The sequence below is a fragment of the Hyalella azteca genome, unplaced genomic scaffold, assembly GCF_000764305.2.
Source record: "Hyalella azteca isolate HAZT.00-mixed unplaced genomic scaffold, Hazt_2.0.2 contig5657, whole genome shotgun sequence".
NCBI lineage: Eukaryota > Metazoa > Arthropoda > Malacostraca > Amphipoda > Hyalellidae > Hyalella > Hyalella azteca.
Genome location: NW_025935839.1, coordinates 1 through 19,865, shown reverse-complemented (window position 1 = coordinate 19,865; position 19,865 = coordinate 1). Strand labels below are relative to the sequence as shown.

Here is a 19,865-nt window from a genome sequence, read left to right as displayed (position 1 = left end):
ACGTCTCCTGGTCTCTGTTGACTACTAGAGAATGTCTCGCTACGATACCTTCATTTAGTATAGCTCACGGAATAATAACCGATCACTGCTACGTCCAGTGCGAGGCTGTTAACGAAGGCACCAAAGCTGGAATTACCATATTTTCTGCCATATTTGTATTGAAGTTTTTACATAAAACTTTCTTGCTCGAGGTTGGCTGCTCAACTCCGACACCCTACCTTCCTCTATAGGTTAAGTGAGATATTTCTAACTTTGCAACGCAAGTTCCAAGTGACAGCGCAGCCAACTAAACTATCAAGATTAACTTCCAGCTGCATCTCCCGACGTATGCCTAACTATGTTAGAAACTCTAGCATCGTCGACATGAAAGGAGCGTACGCCTGACAGTTTCTGTCCGATAGTTCATCAACGTAAAAACCGGCTCCAGAACATTTACGTGTGGCAAGCCGCTGCGCACTTCTGCCTATATTGATATGGTTTCTTTGATGACGACTCGTTACCATGTGACTATTAAATGAGTTCCGATTCATTAGAGTACATTCCGTTCAATTCCCCAAGACTTCACAGAGATTTGCCAATGCGGAACGCTTACAAAGTGCTTATAAAAAGCGAGGTACCTGCATACAATGGCTCTACTTCGTCCAGTAGGTTAAGTTCAACAATCTAAAGTTTGCTTGAGTCTGTAAAAGACCTGACAGCTATAAAACCATTCTACACCCACGAAAGGTACTCAATACATGAGCGATATCCTCTCGCCGATTCTATTAGCTTCATTACACTTCTAAGACGCCTCACCCGCTTATTAGAAAATCGACTCCTTCATTCATGTAGAGTTGGACACCTTGTGGCAACGTGGTTCGCTCAGTTCAGTGCTTGTGTTCCCTTCCGATCTCTGGACTAGCAGTACCGAACCGTAGGTGCGTGTCGCTAGGAATTGGATACTATTCTTTTTGTGCTTCCATCTTTACCATTCTATTGTATTTTTGACCGCCTAGTCGCCAAATACTTGTGCCTTCGCTCTCTCCCCTCCCTCCATTCCTATGCTCCTTCCTATAGGAGGCGCCCCCGCCCTGAACCGCACGGGCTCGTCCGTAAGGGCTAAGGGCTTCCTCCCCAATTCACGACCCAGACTACCCCGACACTCATCATGCCACCCGCTTTCATCCTCATCAACCCTCATTCCGCCTCATCACCCAACACTAACTGAACGCTCAAGGCCTTAAACGTACCTGATCCAGCTCAAAAGAATTGACTCTCGACTGACCATAGACAGACAGAAAATCTTCCATACGACCTTCAAGGAACTAGCCGCGTCTGTCATGCAACTGACAGACACAAGCAATTGTTTCTACGCGTTAACGGACGACGCTTCTGTCATCGACAAATTTACCTCCCGTAAAGCCACTGAACTATTCAAAATAATAAACCTTACGCCCATTATACCACCGGACGATCATTATACCCTTCGCGCAAGAAGAACTATCTTTGTAAGGTAAATGAACAGGGACGTTGGTAGCAACGCTGTCGATGAACTGATACGAGAAATCTCATGCAACAATCATGGCTTCAAATCCAGAAAATTATATAAGTAAAAAAAACTACACCCACTGAATGAAAATTATCTCCACTGATACCACAATAGCATGAAGCGTTCTCACCGACAGTTTCTATCTTTACAGTACGAAAATCATCCCCATGCGAGCAGGAAAAATATACCCATCTCCTCATCTGCTGGCGCTATTTCCAAACAATAGACCATCTGTACCTGGGCGCTATTTCCCGAGCGTCTGGAGGCCGAACAACTACACACGTACTCGATCATCTTCACGAGATCTTCTGCGCTCGTACGGCAGTTGTAACGATCACGTCCGGATGCGACTGTCCAGAAACGACTACTAATTGAAGAAACAAACCAATAGCGACGCACGACTAGACACTGGACCAAATCTAGCTATCCACAAACATCCAATGTATCCCGGGCACTCCGCCACCCATCATCTCCATCTTAATCATTATCATCAATGAATCAAATGAAAAACCAAAGAACTGTAAGAACAAGAGCATGAAAGTGAAACTCGCATCTTGAGCACCTATTACTTCATTCTTCATCTCGAATGCATCGCCGGTAAATATTGAACCACAGTAAACCCCACAATACTCCGCAAAACTAACCAAAGTTCTGACGGGATCCCCCCTCCTCAAACCCTAATCAAACCCCTAAAACCTTTAATCAACCCAATTGTGCGCTGTGCCTTTTCATCTCCTATCTTTTTATTTTCTCCTTCCTCTTTCTGGCCACTCTGCGCCACCTCTTCCAATCTTTCCTAGTGGCACCGCAACAACAACAAATGTAGAGTTGCAAGATCAGGTAAACTGCCTCACTCAATTGGATAAAATTTATCCTGGCTAGCTAACAAAAAATATTTACGAGTTAGTTTAGGCTACGATATGTATTTATACGACAAAGTACCAAGTTAAATATAATTGAAGACGTGCAAGTGAAATAATAACTTCAATTAAGCTTATGAAAAGCTACGATATTCCTACAACGGCATGAAATTAATACCTCTTGAGAATCAGTGTGAATGAATATGTTCGCGAGGCTCTGACTCGTGTAAGGGATGAATTTCTGCCACTGTTCGCTGCCTCAAGTTCTGCAATGAAGACCTTGACGTAGATGCAGGTATTGCTGGTTCGTCTTCCTGCCTGTGTAGGGCAGGGTTCACCAGGCACGTGGCAATTATCATATTGCCTGGATGCACACGAACGGTGTGTGAATAGTTTTTTCAGCATAATTGGCTCCACTTCTATGAAAAATGCTTGTATATGCGTAGATTCCTCCAAAGCCTGGACAACTTCGTGAGTTCTTTGGTGCTGCGCTGACGGCAAAATTAGGACAGGATTCATTGAGCAGGTTATCACATTGAGTCCGTAAAATCTCATCAGCCAAGCAGGGCTCGTGGAAGCAGACAAACGACCCGATAAAGGTATCGTGCAGTGCTCAGAAGGCAGAAGTCGTTTGAGATTGTCTTCAATATACCAAGTAAAAGAGCTCGCCACTGACGAGTTTCCTGGAAATAAATTACTGTTATTAAACAACATAAATTGAAGTTACGAAAGATAAAATCCACCAAACAAAATGCTATAATAGCCGAATAATTGATGTTCAATAGGAATATAACTTAAATTTACGAATAAAGTCAAATTATTTAATTAAAATTTAAAGAAGAATAAACACCATAATTACCGAAAGAGGCAGACGACCGTACTAAATGGCATCACTGCCTTTCTTCTGTAATTGACGTGCCGATTATTTAGGCCGTTTAATCGATAGCATCTGGGCGTAGGTTACTACGTTGTCATCTTTGTCTGTTATTCCTCAATTGTCCGATAGCTGACGGCATAACTTTGCACGTAGGCAACGGCTTCGGCCATCTTCTTCTGGCTTAGAAGAACTTGTATGTAAGACGGCATCTGCCAGGCATATAGAAGACTGTATATGTAAGAAGTGAATTAGTATACCGTATGTACCTATTTAGATAGAAGAATTTTTTTAACTTTCTCAATTGAAAAAAATTTTTATATCAAAATGAACTTTCGGCAAGACTACTTAGATGAAATTGCAATACTATTAATCGTCAAAACTATTTGTTCAGCAACTCCTAAAGCTTTATTTAAATAATGGCAGCTCAAGCCTGACACTCGTGGTTTAGTGTCCTAGTAGTTTAGGGGCTTGTGTCGAACTCGTTTTCTTAGAGAGATTCAGCACGAAGCCTAATGAAAAAATCTTAGTGAAGACTTTTGTCTGAAAGGTTTAGAGATTAAAAATATGAAATATTCTTGAAAGAGGATTAACTTGAAGAGAGGTCCAAGCGGAAAAATCGAGATTCTTTCTTTGAGAATGTGTCATAGAAATAATATGCATTTAAAAATTACTTTTTAAAAACAACAATTCTAAAGAATCAAGTGTCTCCGGTGCTACACGTGTACGATGAATTTCTAATTTTATTGTCATATATTAAAAAAATTAAATTTTAAATTTTATTTTTATAAGTAAATAAATTAAATTTTTCAAATTATTTATTCTGTCAATTGATACATACATTGCCTCCGACTTTGCGCAAGTGTGGAAAATTTCAGATCAATTGGGCTGATAAAAGTGTGTTAAATATCGATAATAAGATTTGTATAAGATAAAATTATTTTTCAATTTTTTTAAATTAAAATTTTTTTCCTATTTTCAAAATTATATATTCTGTCAATTAATTTGTGCATTGTCTCCGACTTTACGCAAGTGTGCAAAATTTCAGATCGATTGGACAGGTAGAAATGTGTTGAATATCGATTATAAGATTTGAAGCAAACAGACATGTAACTATTCGCATAAAAGTTATTGTTGTACGTGATTGCCGCAATTCGTAATGCCCACGTTGGTGTGTCGGAGAAACTACATTAAAAAATTGATAGTTCGATTAACCCTTTCAACTGCTCCATTACTGGTTGGCAAAATTAGTGTCCCGAATGTATGTTTTATCAAGCATCTTTCAACGCTGAGAGGTTAAGAAAACTCAACTTCCTGCATGACATGGAATATATATATATATATTGAAATATATATCAGTATATAATTTATTATTATCCATATAGATTGTGTTTCCCCCAAAAATTCCTTAAACTACGAACTCGTGAATAATATAGTCAAACATTATTTGGAAATGCATTCAGATATTCATGTTGATTTCAATCATGTTGCGGGGGAGTTCAGTTCGCCGTGTTGCGGGTGAGTTCAGTTCGCCGTGTTGCGGGTGAACTGCACTTGTTCTGCAACATGGTTGACTTGAAGGCCGCGTCGTTGAATGAACCATTGGGTTTGAGCTGTTGAATTGAACAGGATATGAAGAGGTGACGAAGGAAGTCAAAGAATTGAAGAGATGTTTTTCATAATCTCCAGCAGTTATTTCCTATACTTAATACGAACATGCATATTTAATTTCTTGCAATTGATTAAACGCACATTTCCTCTTTCGATTCATGTCCGTTTCCCCGACAATGAACATCCTAATCATTTCATCAATAAATACATTTGACAAAACAGGGTATGAAAAAACCAGTAACTCTAAGCGCGTTCTATTGAAGGCAACCAATCGAATCCTAAATAATCAAGTCACAACTTCAAATTCTGAGATCATACTCAGCACTCAGGGATACTCACAAGTCCTGCAACTTTCAAGCTGCATTTCATATAACCGGAAATAATTGGATCACAGAAGGTGGCATTGTACGCTTGTGTTTTACTGTAGCAGCCTGCAGCTGTTACAGTGGAGGGGGAATAGAAAAAATAAGGCAATAGCACGAAATTATTATTTTTGTTATTTTAAAACCTATTAAATACAAGAAGAAGGAAAGGAACTCAGTCTTTAATTAAATGTTTGTTCACAATATTTCATGACGCATTCGGTGCATCAACAACATAAGGTGTGTCAGAAGGTGTGTCAGAAACGTAGCGTTCGCTAGTATCGTGCAAGTCATCATCTACGAGGGCGTGAGCTGGACATTATGGCTGGAGGTGTCAACAATTTGGTTTCAAATCTTCATTACTTCTGCTAACATATAAGGAAAAATTATACGCTTTCGAATGATAATATATTTAGGGTAATATAAAGAAACCTAAACTATTTATGATCACTATTTTTTACCAGTCACTATTGCTCACTATTTTTACCAGTCATGTTGTGAGAGATTTCGATTACGATTTGCATTGGATAATATCATATGCCAATACTGTTTATTAGAGTCTAAATGTTTGCTTGAAGCTCTAAAAAATTTATTTTTTTCAGTAAAATGATGGTAACATGAGAGAATAAACATAGTAATAAATTCTTACTAATTAGAGCACTTACTAGTGGTGTATCGTGTTATATTCGTCGTGTAGTTAGTAAAGCAGGGCTGAGATGCGTTCACCAGAATTGCGTACCCAGATGTTAAAGCCAAGTAACATGAGGAGGAGACCCTGTTACATTGAATACCATTCAAATACTTTTATTATATTCTGCATTTGAGGAAAGCAATTTGTTAGAATCACATTCATTCAAAATGAAGTGCGTACCATTGATAAATAACATTTCAGAACATATTCAATAGATCTGCGATGTAAAATAGTCACAAACTTAAGCATGAACACCAACTATATACTACACGCTGACCGCGCGACACTTACGTCAGGGCCGACACAGACGCCGCAGCCATGGCGAGGAGCACGAGACCTAGATTCATCTTCTGCTTGGGGATATGCTCGGGGTCTGAAAGACAGGACAGGATATGCTTGGGGTCTGAAAGACGGGACAGGATATGCTTTGGGTCCGAGGGCTGTTACTTCTCTGTTGTGGTGTCGTCATCAGGCGAGTATTTTTATAGACCTGCTGTTTGTTGGTTCAGGTGCTTCAGGAATAAATGCGCAGCCAACCTCCACGCACCGCTTGGTTAAATAATTTGGTTCAAGGCTGCAACCAGTGCAGACATCGAATAATGATTAATGCGTGGTATATATACAATGATAGAATATAGTTACGAATTTTCGAGAGTTTTTTCGTTCATTTTACCATTTTCTCGCGGAATTCTTCCATGTTGCTTCCGACCGGAGACGGGGCTGTTCGATGAAGGCCCTGAATTTCAATCGTCATGTTCTGACACTATAAAGCACCACGGCGATGTGAGCCGCTCTAACTTCAGCACCAGCCAGACCAACCAAATTTTAACCGTGCGAGAAAGTGAACTCTGTATTTTGACACATTTTTGATAACGAAGGCACTGATGGATGCTGATGATGCGGAGTAAATACAGAAGCAAGAACAAAAAACGAACCCAGTGAATGGCACGCACTGAGCTAACTGATCCTGATAATTGAGTTAGGTTCAATAGAACTTAATAAAAGGAACAGCGAAAATTCGGTTGGTCTGGCTGGCGCCGAAGTAAGAGCGACTGTCATCAGGCTTTTGACGAAATTTATCTAATAAAAACATGGATATGCTTTTTAGACACATATTGGTTTTAGACACATTAGCCAGACACTAATACGACACTAATCCATCCGGCTGGTAACGGAGTAGTTGAAATGGTTAATCGAACCATCAAAATTGGTTGTGAAGTTTCTCGTCATACCAAAGTGGTATGAAGCTCTACGAGTTGCGGCAATAACGTATAACCAGAACTTTCAAAAATTTAGTTACAGACTACATAATATAACCACAATTTTTTGTATAAGAAACCATGATGATGTTGATGGTCTTACTGACAGATTTGAAGGTCAATATTCCTATAAAATTATCATTAAATGATTTTAATTCCTTATATTCCTAAGAATTTTTGTTCGTTGAGATGCTAATGACATCTGCGACCTCGACTGCTGGAGGAAGACAATAGAACTTCGTTGGTCTGATAATTTCAATGCAATGCATTTGCCCCGAGTTATCAACTAACAAACACGCGTGGTCATTATGGCAGTGACTAATGATTCTCCTCACGCATCAGCAAATGTGCGCTTTAGTTCATTTCAACGAGTGAGTCACTTGGCTTATTAATATTCCTACGAATATGAACTATTTCTAATTATTACAAATTACCTATTGAGTAATAACTGCTGCTGAGCGTCCGCGCCGCATCAGAGAGAACCTTATGAAGCTACTTCATTTTTATTTAGTTGCTGTCATGAAGGTTCACAATTTGAATATATTATTGGTAGGAAATATAAACCATATTTAACTTGCATTCGCTCATTTTATAACATTGAAGTCATATAATTTGCATAATTATTCACATTACGAAGAAATTATCACTCAGGCTTTTCGCATTAATAAATGCAATACTAATCGGGAGGCTAAAAGTGCTAATGTATAATCAAGAAACATTTTGAACGCAATCAATTGTTGTCGCCGATGTAATTAATCACCGCCCACATGCAAGCCGTGTTTGCTGGTTGATATGCTAATGACATCTGCGACCTCGACTTCAGAAGGAAGACAATCGTACTTTAGTGATCTGAGATGTTAAATGCTATTTCATTCGCGCAGGTTGTCAAATGATAAAAGAGCGTGGTCAATATTGGCAGTCGACACAGAAGTGATTAATCAACGGCCACATGCACGCCGTGTTCGCTAGTTGAGATGCTAATGACATCTGCGACCTCGGTCTCAGGAGGCATCAGCAAATGTTTGTTCGTATGAAGCTTCAGTTCATATGGCCGTGTAAGTCAGCGTTCTTTTTACTTATGATGGCCTTTCATATTGGTTTCTTCTGCTCAAATTACGTATTCATTGAATCAACGATAGAACTTTCGTTACATCATGAAGAACGATCATCCAATAGTAGCATAGATCGCTAAATAGCCAGGAATTCTTCCTGCAGGGATGGTCCAGAAATAATTTCATTTCCAAGGAAAACGCACAATTGAAACTATTGAACATGGTTTAATAGAACTACAAAGATTTGTTGTTACATGGAATACCTTTAATTACCACACAATCACTCACTCTGTGACCTGACACAAAAGCTTGACCCACAACGCTAGAAGAAATATGTTTTTTTTAATATGTAAGGTTTATTCGTTCACGAAAGTAAACTCGTACAAGCGAGTTTTCTTGACTTTCTTATTAAAATCTGTTCCTGTGAAACAAACAACAACAATAGTAAAATAATTGCGTATAAAAGTATTATTGTGCATGAGTAAACGAGTAAAATACTTTAACTTGAACACGAACAAACAAGATCGAAAACTTTTTTAAATATTCAGAACATGATTGATAATTAAAACACGTACCAAATATTCGCTTCTATACCATGGACGTCGATAGCCAGCCTCGAACTAAAACCAATACGTGGATTAAAATTTACTATTACTAAGTTGCGTACGACATCCGCAACTTATATCAACAGGGAATCTCATGTAGCTGTACTGCCAGACGCTTCATATCAACAGGGAATCTCATGATGCTGTACTGCCAGACGCTTCATATCAACAGGGAATCTCATGAAGCTGTACTGCCAGACGCTTCATATCAACAGGGAATCATGAAGCTGCACTGCCAGACGCTTCATATCAACAGGGAATCTCATGAATCTTCTCGAGAGCGTTCATATACACGTTTAGATGAAGTGCCAATTGATATAATGAGAATGAAATGAAAAGAAAACACAGATCTTTTCACACCTGAATTGTCACATTTCATTCGTTTGTATTTTTGGAGTTTGTAGAATCGATATTATGTTGGATATTTTGGCAGCCCAATACTTATTAGCGAGCTATAAATTGTCAAGTGCAACGAATTTTCGCAGCCAGTTTGCCGCCAGTACTCACAGTAGCTCTTCTTTCGAGTCAAAACTGATTTTTTAGTGTGCAAAATTTAACATTGAAAGCGAAAATAATTAATTCGAAGGTCAACTTTTGGGGTGCTTGACTTTTGAGTGAAATAAAGGAAATAATTAGTGTAAATCAGTTTTTATCCTTGACGACTGACTAATTATCAAGATATTTTGGAGTCAGATCAAGCAGACGAGTTTGACTTACCACGAACATCGGGATTGCGAACTGAGGTCGGGCAGATCCTGCACAGCTACTCAATTAAGATTCAATAACCTTCGTGTGATGAAGGAGCAGTAGACTATAGTTACAAATTGGTAATTAAAATTTGCACAATATTCTGCAAATAATAATTCCTAAAATGTTATAGTTAATTGAGTTGACCTCAAAATTTTGAAAGTTAGAGATAAATTTGTCATTATTATTTAATATATAATACCTTTGTTTACTATACGTGAAGCTGCAGAAGAAAGATCGCAACTGCTAGAATTCTTTGCCTAGAGTATATATGATCACCTAAAATGGTAATTTACGAGTGTGATAACTTTTTTGTACGTAATTTTTAGATTTTCGGGTGAAAAAATCACACCGCCCATCCAAAGTACAATTGGATTTTTATTAGATACTGTGTTGTATAGGGTGGCCCAGTGGTTAAAGTTCGGAGTACCAAGTGATGGGAGCCACCAGACGAGAACGAAAGAAGCTGCCAGGGCTGCTTGTGAATAGGACAAGATCAAACCCTCCATACTCTGCAGAGATCCATCAGTAGTGAGCTGCATAGCCTCATGTAAAGGAAACAATTTAACCACTGATAAAGTGTGCATAGGAATCAACCACCACCTAGTGGCCAAGTATATAGGCTAGCAGAGACAGATCCAGTAGCCGAACGCGGTCCGTCGGCACAGATTTGCAAATATTGAGGATAAAACTGTATCCAGAAATCTTGAGAGCAATTCTCTGTGGGTTCAGGAGGCATTGAATTGACTATGGACTCTGCGAGTTCAGGAGGCATTGAATTAACTGTAGTGAAGGCAAATGCTGGAGGAAAGATCAACATGAGTTGTAAATGTGGACATCAGTGACGTTTTAACTCGCAGCTGGGGCGGAATGTTCAGCTTCTGAAAACTTTGACGTGCTTCTACACTGAATGGCGTTGCTACAAGTATCTCATGACTCAGGAACCGGAGTCATAAGACTTCTAATGAGACATCCCCTGACGACATACATACACATACTGAGTGCCCATTTCAACCTAACATTGACTTCTCCGAGGCTCTCGTTTCATTTATTTCAAACATTCATGAATATGAACAGTCGTGGAGTAATGCGGACAGTTAAAAAATTAATTTAGGAAAAGGGTGTACGCATCTTTGGTCGTCCGAACAAAATTAAGAATCGTGATCCCAGGATGTAGGTAATTTGTCTGAATCCACTCCCTAGGCGAGGCCAAATTCATCACATAGAAAATTGTTCAACACAAAACAATCGAGAGCTGTTGCAGTGTCTTCCACAGTGCGCAATGAAGAAGTTTAGCGCGCTCAAAATTTACATTAATCTACTTCTGGGCTGTCGGTTAACATAATATACAATAATATGCGATTTTCAACCGTGATGCAACAACTTAAATCATCGTGAGCACGTTCGCCGTCGTACGCAGGCCATGTTGTACAATTAATGCATTTTCCCTAAAGCAATGTCAATATAATAAATTATCAAGTATTCTTGCTTGGGAATCTTATATCGACAATGCAAAACTTTGAGGCGCTGAGGTTTGCGGGATATGTCGTCTGTGGTCCATCTTTGCAGACGATGAACTTAGCTAGAAGTGATCAAGCATGGCTTCGTATTTAATTCATATGCTTTATTAAACAGGAAGTTTCACTGAGCATCCAAAGTGGATCTGCAAAAAAGATTTTAGTTGCTTATTGCACTAAAAAGGGCGCGTGCTTAACGTCAAAGCCCTGGATAAATATTCACTAAACCGAGGCGTTCACCGCCACCTTTAGTCTATTCAAAGTCCACAGAAGATTGCAGATTCGTGGTCTGCCTTTGAGATCTGATCCTCTCATTGCGATGTCTAGTTCGGCTACTTTGTATAACGTAAAAATTATGGATTTGGCTACTGACTATTGAATCATGTTTACCTTCTTTATTTTCTGTTGATGAAATTTAGAAAAAGAAATTTTTTTCATTAAGGTTAGACTGCAAAATTTCAAACGGATATAAAAACAAATATTCGTACCTGTGAACTAATGATTTATTGCAAGCAATAAAACATTGTAATGCAAGTAGTCCACTCCACAAGTATAATTCTGATGGTAAAAACACATGATAACACAACCCAATGGCCATACAATTTTCTAATATGAACAAGACATCATTCATTTGGGATTAACTTGTGGATGCGCTGGAATTACAATGAAATAAATATTGTTTTTACAGAAAAGAATAAGCAAATTCTTGTATTTGCAAAACACGAAACGTTAGCTAAGTTATTTTAATTAGTCTGAGTTTGGAAATAAATTAATTTTCCGAGATGTTTCGACCTCTTACGTTGGCATCTTCTATGATGATTGGAGTGAGCAGAGCGCCACAGCTCTAGTTCTATGCTCCATTATTCTAGTTCAAGGATCCACAGCTCTAGCTCTATAGTCACACACAGCTATATATTTCCAGGTGCCAAAACTCCAGTTCCATTTGTTACAGCTCTAGTTGTAAGTGCCACAGCTCTAGTTTTAAATGCTTCAGCTGCAGTTCTAGAGGGCACAACCTCTTATCTAGACGGGGTCAGCCTCGCAAATGACACGTCGCACGTTGCTGCACGCGGTGCTGCTAAAGCGGTACATGAAGGCAGAGCTCAGCTCCAGGCAGTTCTCCACGCCGGGGTTGTCGGGCTCTAGCGGCCCTCCACCATACTGTATGAAAACAAAAGAACAATTAATAATGTTTTTTCCAAGAACACGAATAATATTATAAAGAAATTAAGTACTTCTTAGGCACTATCGCTCGTAGAATTCCTTCTTTAACAGCTTATATTTATTTTTTGTAATGATTTGTTGCTTCCTCGCAAATCACTATAGACTAAAAATTGTCAGAGAAGGACGACAATCATTTACTAAACGATATGAAAATTCGAATTCCCACGCAGGTTCTTCCTACACCAAAACAATGACAAAAACAATGTCATTTTGTGATGAACTGTTTTACACAGGAAGATTCATTTTAATACTGCGTACAAGATACAACTTCAATAAATGACGAGCAATACATCCGTCGGGTAAGTGGTGCCAGCTCCACACAGGACAGGAAAAAAATAATTTGGATGCGTTTGAATAATTTTGCGCAAATATATAAATGAAACTATTTACGTTGACTCAAGACTTGCGTTCTTCTCGGACAAACTTGGCTTTCTCAGACGTACAAGCCTGTACTGGAGAGGAGTTAGTACGGCAAAGGCCGCCTAACATATAGTAACAAATGAATAACTATCTTGGGAATTTCTTATTGGACGCGAAGATTGCTAAAAGACGCATCTTATTTTGCGTATGTTTGCTTCATAAATGTGCCTAAATAGAATACATGAAAGTTTTAGTTCAACAATTCTCTTACTGATCATAGTAATATGTAAGCCCCAGTTTGCTCACCGTTCCCCAGTACGGCAGCCCCAAGGACAGAGGTGAACCGTCAATCCAGCGCCACTGCCCCTCCAGCACTTCGTCAGAGACGCCAATCCAATATCCGAGAGGGTCGTGGCCTGATTTTGGCCACGTATATCAGAACATTCATAATTTTAAATTGGAGTATGTTTTTAATGTAAATTTCAAAGAAATGAAGTTCGTGGCCTAGGCGGCCTAATGCTCTAACTTCGCCAAAACTAGTTTGCACTTCTATACGACCAAAAATTATAGGTATTCTTGTGATGGATTGAAGATAGTTGCTGAAACAGCATTTCACTTCATAAGAAGGCGAGCGCAAGGTAAAGTAGATCCTTCCATACATGTAAAATTTCAATTTGTAGTTACAGATTTTGATAATTTTAAAATGTGGGCACAGTAGAACAGGTTTCCATTCAAGCGTTTCTGCTAACATCAAATCATCAACAATATAAAATGAGGATGTGAATAAACAATTCTGTTGGCAAAATTTCACGGATGGATTCTTCAAAAGACGAATTGCGTAAGAAAACGTCATCTAAAAAGAAAATAAAACATCCGTCGATAAATCTATGAAATAAAAATACCAGAGAACACTCTGGGAAGTCATCGTACCCTGGTCAAAAGATTTCGGAATATTCCTACATGTTTACACGAGGATTGCTGCGGAGAAAATTGGTTACCACGGACGATTGCTCCATTGGCTCTAGCTCATCATAATATATGTGTTAGTGACACTACTACTTGTTTGTCAGCTATCCAAAGCTGTCATTATTCTCCAGTTATACTAGTAAATACGAAACATGTGTCGTGCAAATTTACAGAGGAGCCCCCGATCATCACTAATGTAGCTTGCCTGAATTACGAGATATCTCGGTATTATTACCGTTGTTAGTATTTCTCAAACGTACCATATTTTTTGTTTGTGCACATAATATAGCGTATGCTCCTAAGATCAATCATATCATTACAAATACTTTGTGGCTTCTATAGGCAAGCGCTGCCTCATGCACAATATTTTCCAAAGTTAGTGCTAAGCGATGCATGACGTACCAAGGACCTTTAGAGATGTCACCCAGTCAGAAATCGCCGCAGTCTGGAAGCCAGCCGCGGGTGAACTTGCCTGCGCCAACGCTCGCCCCAGCGCAACGCCAGGGTGATCAACAGCGCAGGAATGTCCACAGCAGCGCAATATTGTGGCAGCGCTTCTCGTGTTGATCAAGTCTCCGCCGGTCAGCGCGCACTGAGAACGCGCATCCAGCCAGTGGTAAGCGGACGGGATGATGTGTACGCACTGCGTGCCCACCAACACGTAGGGATTATCGCAGAGACCTGCACGACGATCAACATTGTAGTTAAAAAAATTCAAACATCTGCAGCCAAATACTTTCCTCGAGGTCAGAGTATCGAGTCGATGTTTAGAACTTACGGTTGTATATGGAGATTTAGAAGAACATACGCAAGTTGTAATTAATTGAAGAATTTGTCCATTTTTTGAAAACCAAATCTTTTCCCATATTTTGATTTCATTGGGATAGATTCAGTATTGGTCATAGGTTCCTTAAAAATTCTAAGGGAAATGACTGCAATAATGTTACTTACATACACATCAAATTTTGGAATCGACTTACGGAGAAGTATAGTCTTCATTTATTATTTTAATTCAGAAGCTCGTGGTCCGGGCCAAAGTTCTATGGTAAGGAGTTGAAAAATTTATTGAAAAATATTCGATATCAGAAATAAAACGCAGAGCACTGAAGAGAAAACTTCCAAGATACTGGACATAAGGGTAAGCAATGGGGTAACGACAATGGGTCTGGCGACTTTTTGTCTGGCGTCTGCTCGGTCTGTGAAAAACGAGTTAGGGTTCGTGAATTGGATGAAAAATTCAAAAACCAGACCATGTGGCCTGCTTTTTCTTCTTGAGAATTGACGATAAGAAAATTCAGTGGATTCTTCGTAACCTTGACAGGATCCTTTCCACTGGGTAAGTGGAGAGGGTGATACAGCGATGCGGTGCTGAATAGGTTACATAAGTATGCATGTGAACAACATCCAGCACGTTTGATCTGCGATGTTTGATCGAGATTGTCAGACAATGTACTGAGTGAGTGGAGAGGGTGATACAGCGATGCAGTGCTGAATAGGTTACATAAGTATGCATGTGAACAACATCCAGCACGCTTGATCTGCGATGTTTGATCAAGATTGTCAGACAATGTACTAGTAGCATCTGCTGGTAATAATTATTGAATCTACTGAAATAAATATTGAATTCCTTCGATAAATATTCCTGAAGATACGGGGTTTTACTCATTTTCCCGGAAGCAATTATTGTAAGAGAATTAGACGAGGCCACTTTCACTATTATTATCAGCAAATAGATGTAGTATACAAGGTTACTATGAAGGGATTATACTGCGACACGAGCGAGTTGTTGTCGAAATAGCGTTAACGAGATCTATCCTAGCTTGACTGACTCACCGTACAACGTCGGAGCTTATATTCGTAGATTATCTCTCATGACGTCACTGGACGTAAACTCTTAATAGAACATCAGCATCAAACCGACAGTATTATGTAAATTTTATTCCGGTTATATATTGACTGGTATTCCTACGAAAATATTGTAAAATGTAATAATAATGAATCGCCTGTCAGATTACAAATCTACGTTTGAGGGCGTTGCAATAACCCTGGTCAACGCTGTGCGCCATGTCCGCTGATTCAAGAGTTGCTAAGCGTGCGTTCAGGGGCGACAGGACCATGAAATTTTGCTCTCGCTAATTCGGTGCTCTCTGGTCGATAGTCACATTTATTCGTCAGCACACAATTATCTTTAAATATCTAGTATCGTGTCCTGTACTCCAAACTAGGTCGTAAATCGATGAATAGGCAACTCTTCTAATTTTTGCAACTGGCAGGCGCATATCAACTAAAAGCAAAGCATTTCTTAGGGCAATTGCGGCTTTTTTCCTATGTTACCATGGCCAAGCGTGTTTCTATTCAATTTGTTCCATTGAATTAATCTAAATTCAGAGGAGTATATACTCGCCATCTATTGGAGCTTTTGAACACAGGGGATAAGTTTCTTTTGCAACGTCACACAAGTCATCATGAACTGCCCAGCCCCCACTCGGTTGAATGTAAGCGCAGTTCTCCAACTCCGGTTCACAACAAGGTTCTACCAACGAACCGTGCGAAGAATGCTGCGGGGACAAGATCATAATGACGTTATATTCAGCAATCATTTATCATATAAGTTATAACAACTAATCCATCACTTAAGTTATTAGTGGGCATGAGCCAAACATGCGGCCTGTTTCAAAATGATTTATCGACAGACTGGCACTAAGATCACATGATTGCTTGAATCATAAATTTATTTCAAACAAATTTTGGAGCTGTGGAGAGCTGTCCTGTGAATATCAAGCGTCCTAAGCCTAACCAAAGGATCGCGGCCGATACATGGAACAATATTGAGTGTCCCACAACGAATGCTAATAACGGCACCAAGCACTGCAGTCATCCGTCAATAAGTCACTCACATAGGCCCAATATGGCGCGCCCATGGCCACCGCCGTGCCGTCATTCCACTGCCAGACGCCGTTGGCCGCCGGGCTGGTGGCGCCTAACCAGAAGCCGTTGTAGGCGTCCGCTGAGTCTGACGCAAAAAATCATATAACTTTCAATGTTTTACGCTTTAAATTGGACTGGTGGATGTTGCATGTTGCGTGCAATTATAACATGTTTGTGATATGATAATCTTACAGCCATCGTCGACATAAGTGGCTACATCTGTGAAGGTGGCGCAGTCCGGCAGTATGGGCAGGCTGCCGGAGATCTCGTGGCAGTAAGTGACCGCGTTGTCGTACGTAAGATATCCTCCAGTCAAGTGGTGGATGCACTTGGACCCAACGACCTCGTAGCCAGCAGGGCACTCTGCCCTCGCTGCACCTGCTGTGGCATTTGTGATGCGTTATCATCACATAATAGTTATCTTCATGTAGCAAGTATGTAACGGGATGGTGAAACCTCGATTTATTTAGTGGCATCTCCATTACCACCATCATCACTACCATCACCGGTACACTGTTAGAAAAAACGGTCCCACTGGCATCCTAGTGGCCGGTCGCCCCGTGAAAATAAACTGTTTTGCCGTTTTTATCAGATGTTTTACGGATTTCTGGTGTTAAAGATGTGTATAANGACGATGTGATGGCAGTGATGATGTGGTGACGATGTGATGGCAGTGATGATGTGGTGACGATGTGATGGCAGTGATGATGTGGTGCCAGGAATATTCCATTATTCCATGTAAGCGGCAATAATCTATACTCTGAGCTCTGCGGTGTTTCGAGATTTTTCCAACACTAAACTTTATGATGGAATTGATTTTTTTATCTTTACTTTACTTGAACTCAAGAAATGCATCAAAAATTACGTGAAATTCATTAGATATTAACCAAGTGATGGCTTGGGTCGTAATTTGATTACCTTCACTTCTGCGTAGAAACAAAGAGACCAGCGAAGACGATTCCGAGAATTATGGACCTGCGAGTTGCGCGTTATCTTCAACGCAGAGTGCAGCAGATAAGTGCTCCAATTATAAATTGTATTACGCATGAAGTTAATTGAACTGCATTGCTGAGTTATAAATTTTAGTTTTAGGAATTTTGTAGCAGATGTTCTGGCAACATCAAACAAAGTATTGGAAGGACCTGTCTTACGGCTTGGTCATTCGTTGATTTTTACTGAAGCCAGCCGCTTCTACTCGTGGAGAACGTCCCTCTTTTGTTCAGCTATTCTACTTTAAAAAAATTGGAACTTGGACCAAGCCTTGTGACCCAAACACCCAATTGGAAGTTACCGTCAACGAATCAATAAACCCACCCGTTTGAATCTGAACCAATAGGAACATTACAGTGTGTACTCACCGCTAGCATATATTTATTGCAGGAGTGTCGAGGCAAAGACCTCGCTATAACTTGATCGATTTTTAATGGATGTCAGGGAGGGACGGCGGCTATAATTCCGTCGAAGTTTCCCGTCCCCGCTGGTCAGTGTCGAGCGCTTTACGTCTTCTATACCTGATGATATATTTATATATTGAGGAAGAAGCAGAATATCCATGGTAGTTAGGTATCTAGCTTACATAGAGGAAAGTGGAGGAACGGGACATTGTGACAGTAAAATTATTCAATATATTAAAGGGTTCAACGTCAATCAAAACACTACCTTGCGCGGCCACGCTACTCTAAACACTTGTTAAATAATACCCGCTAATATATAAAATACTTGACGTGCCCCACTATCCCTCACTCTACCTCTAGCTTAAGGACTTAGTCCTCCTGTCCCTGAAACCTATTGTCGTCCTGGTTCATATTCAATGATGGACGACTGAAAACTAGATTGCCATTAATAAATACGTTACTAACTGAAGCCTTAGTATAGTATAGTAGCGTCGGCACTGAAGATAAGGCTAAGCCTGACCCGTCGCCTATTCTTGTAGTGGTTATAATTTGCTCACAGCAGGTTGTAACCTGATGTTTTGACCAGATCTTTCTAAATTGACTTTGATGCCATAAAGCTACTTCTATGTTACCGTTCCGGAAGTGCGCAGTCTAGTCCAAACACACACCGCTTCGTATAATTGCATAAATTTTTGAATGAATTGCACGAGCAATTATTGACTGGTTGGGGCAGCGGGGCAGAAGGAAGGACGCAACAAGTGCGACTGCAAACCGTCCAATTCCAACCAACATTCTAACTCCAAGTCGTTCAACGACGTAGAAGGCTCACTTTGTTGCCCCGAATCCAACATCAGACGAGCCACATGGCACTCCAGGCCTTATCCGAACAGAGGCTTTAATCGAGCACTTCCCCTACTTTAGTGATTACCGTTTCGACTGTAAAGGTGAAATTTCTTTACCTCTGTTCTACTGCGTTACTCAAAATAAGTAAGCTCCCGGGTGCACCTATCCGAGACTAAAAACTATCGTCAGTGTAATAAATGTCACATCTGTTGTGCATTCATTTCTTGTACTTTGTCAAATATATGTGGAATAAGAAAGTTCATTTCCTGGATTATGGACACCAATCTCGTTTATACGCTTGTATATATCCGTGATTGGTGCCTATCGTCCGTAAATAAATGACATTCCATCAATACTTATTGTAAGGGAAATTCATCCATATCATATTTTTGTTGCGGTTTAAATTATTTTCTGTTAGACGGTTTACCGTTACCGGTAAAGTTGGCTATCGTGTCGCGTGTGCTGACGTGGCATTCCCGGCTGAAGTCCGCGTTAGGATATCAATTAATTGTTTCATTGGGACTTGGTTGGAGCGCACCTTCCTCTAACTATACTCTTGTGAGTTGTGACTGTGTAGCGTCCTTAGTAGGTGTGTTGCAGTGCAGATAGAAGATAGGATTGTGTCATCTGCACATCGCTTCAGCATATTGTTTCTTCAGTATTTTGCCTTCAGCACCTTGTGTCCTTAGTACGTGTACCCTCAAGGCCATGTACCATCATTGCCGTTAAGTGTGTACTATATTTGCTGTGTGTTATCATTGCTTTGTGCTATCATTGCTGTTTACTATCATTGCTGTGTGTAATCATTGCTGTGTACCGTCGTGCTATGCTGCAGTCGGTGTGTCATCCGTTCAGTGCCCATGCCCATCGTGCTGTGCACCATCATTGCAGTGCTCCATTGTCGCTGTGTGGTGTACCATCAGTACTGTGTGTCTTTGCTGTGTTACCTATCTCGTGCTTTGTTTCGTAGACGTTCTGAATTAGCTTAGTCACTAGGAACTTTTCAACCATTGATCGTGTCAGTGTTTTGTTCAATAAATATTT

At 40.0% G+C, this 19,865-nt stretch overlaps 2 protein-coding genes across 2 annotated transcripts; both read right to left on the bottom strand.

The window, feature by feature from the left end:
- Positions 1 to 4,761: 4,761 nt before the first annotated feature.
- LOC108674441 lies at positions 4,762 to 6,370 on the bottom strand. Its single transcript, XM_018162390.2, has 4 exons — positions 6,218 to 6,370; positions 5,901 to 6,010; positions 5,213 to 5,310; positions 4,762 to 4,875 (listed from the first exon to the last, which is right to left on the bottom strand). The coding sequence occupies exons 1-4, from the start codon at positions 6,271 to 6,273 to the stop codon at positions 4,762 to 4,764; spliced, it is 378 nt and encodes a 125-aa protein (XP_018017879.1). The 5' UTR covers positions 6,274 to 6,370.
- Positions 6,371 to 11,587: 5,217 nt separating this feature from the next.
- LOC108674440 (C-type mannose receptor 2) lies at positions 11,588 to 16,970 on the bottom strand. The gene is made up of 6 exons (XM_018162389.2): positions 16,777 to 16,970; positions 16,554 to 16,669; positions 16,061 to 16,214; positions 14,212 to 14,337; positions 12,997 to 13,106; positions 11,588 to 12,267 (listed from the first exon to the last, which is right to left on the bottom strand). Exons 2-6 carry the CDS (start codon positions 16,575 to 16,577, stop codon positions 12,130 to 12,132), a joined length of 552 nt encoding a protein of 183 aa, XP_018017878.1. The 5' UTR covers positions 16,578 to 16,669; positions 16,777 to 16,970; the 3' UTR covers positions 11,588 to 12,129.
- Positions 16,971 to 19,865: the final 2,895 nt, after the last annotated feature.

Excerpts from the sequence above, each read along its gene's own strand:
- LOC108674441 (XM_018162390.2), bottom strand. The coding sequence starts at position 6,273 with ATGAATCTAGGTCTCGTGCTCCTCGCCATGGCTGCGGCGTCTGTGTCG. Across the intron at positions 5,311-5,900 it reads TATAACACGATACACCACTA|CTGCAGGCTGCTACAGTAAA; the intron begins GTAAGTGCTCTA and ends CCACTGTAACAG. Across the intron at positions 4,876-5,212 it reads GCTTGAAAGTTGCAGGACTT|CTCAAACCCAATGGTTCATT; the intron begins GTGAGTATCCCT and ends TCAATTCAACAG.
- LOC108674440 (XM_018162389.2), bottom strand. The coding sequence starts at position 16,577 with ATGGGCGCGCCATATTGGGCCTAT. Across the intron at positions 16,215-16,553 it reads GCGCGCCATATTGGGCCTAT|CATTCTTCGCACGGTTCGTT; the intron begins GTGAGTGACTTA and ends TTGTCCCCGCAG. Across the intron at positions 12,268-12,996 it reads GGCTGCCGTACTGGGGAACG|TATGGTGGAGGGCCGCTAGA; the intron begins GTGAGCAAACTG and ends GTTTTCATACAG.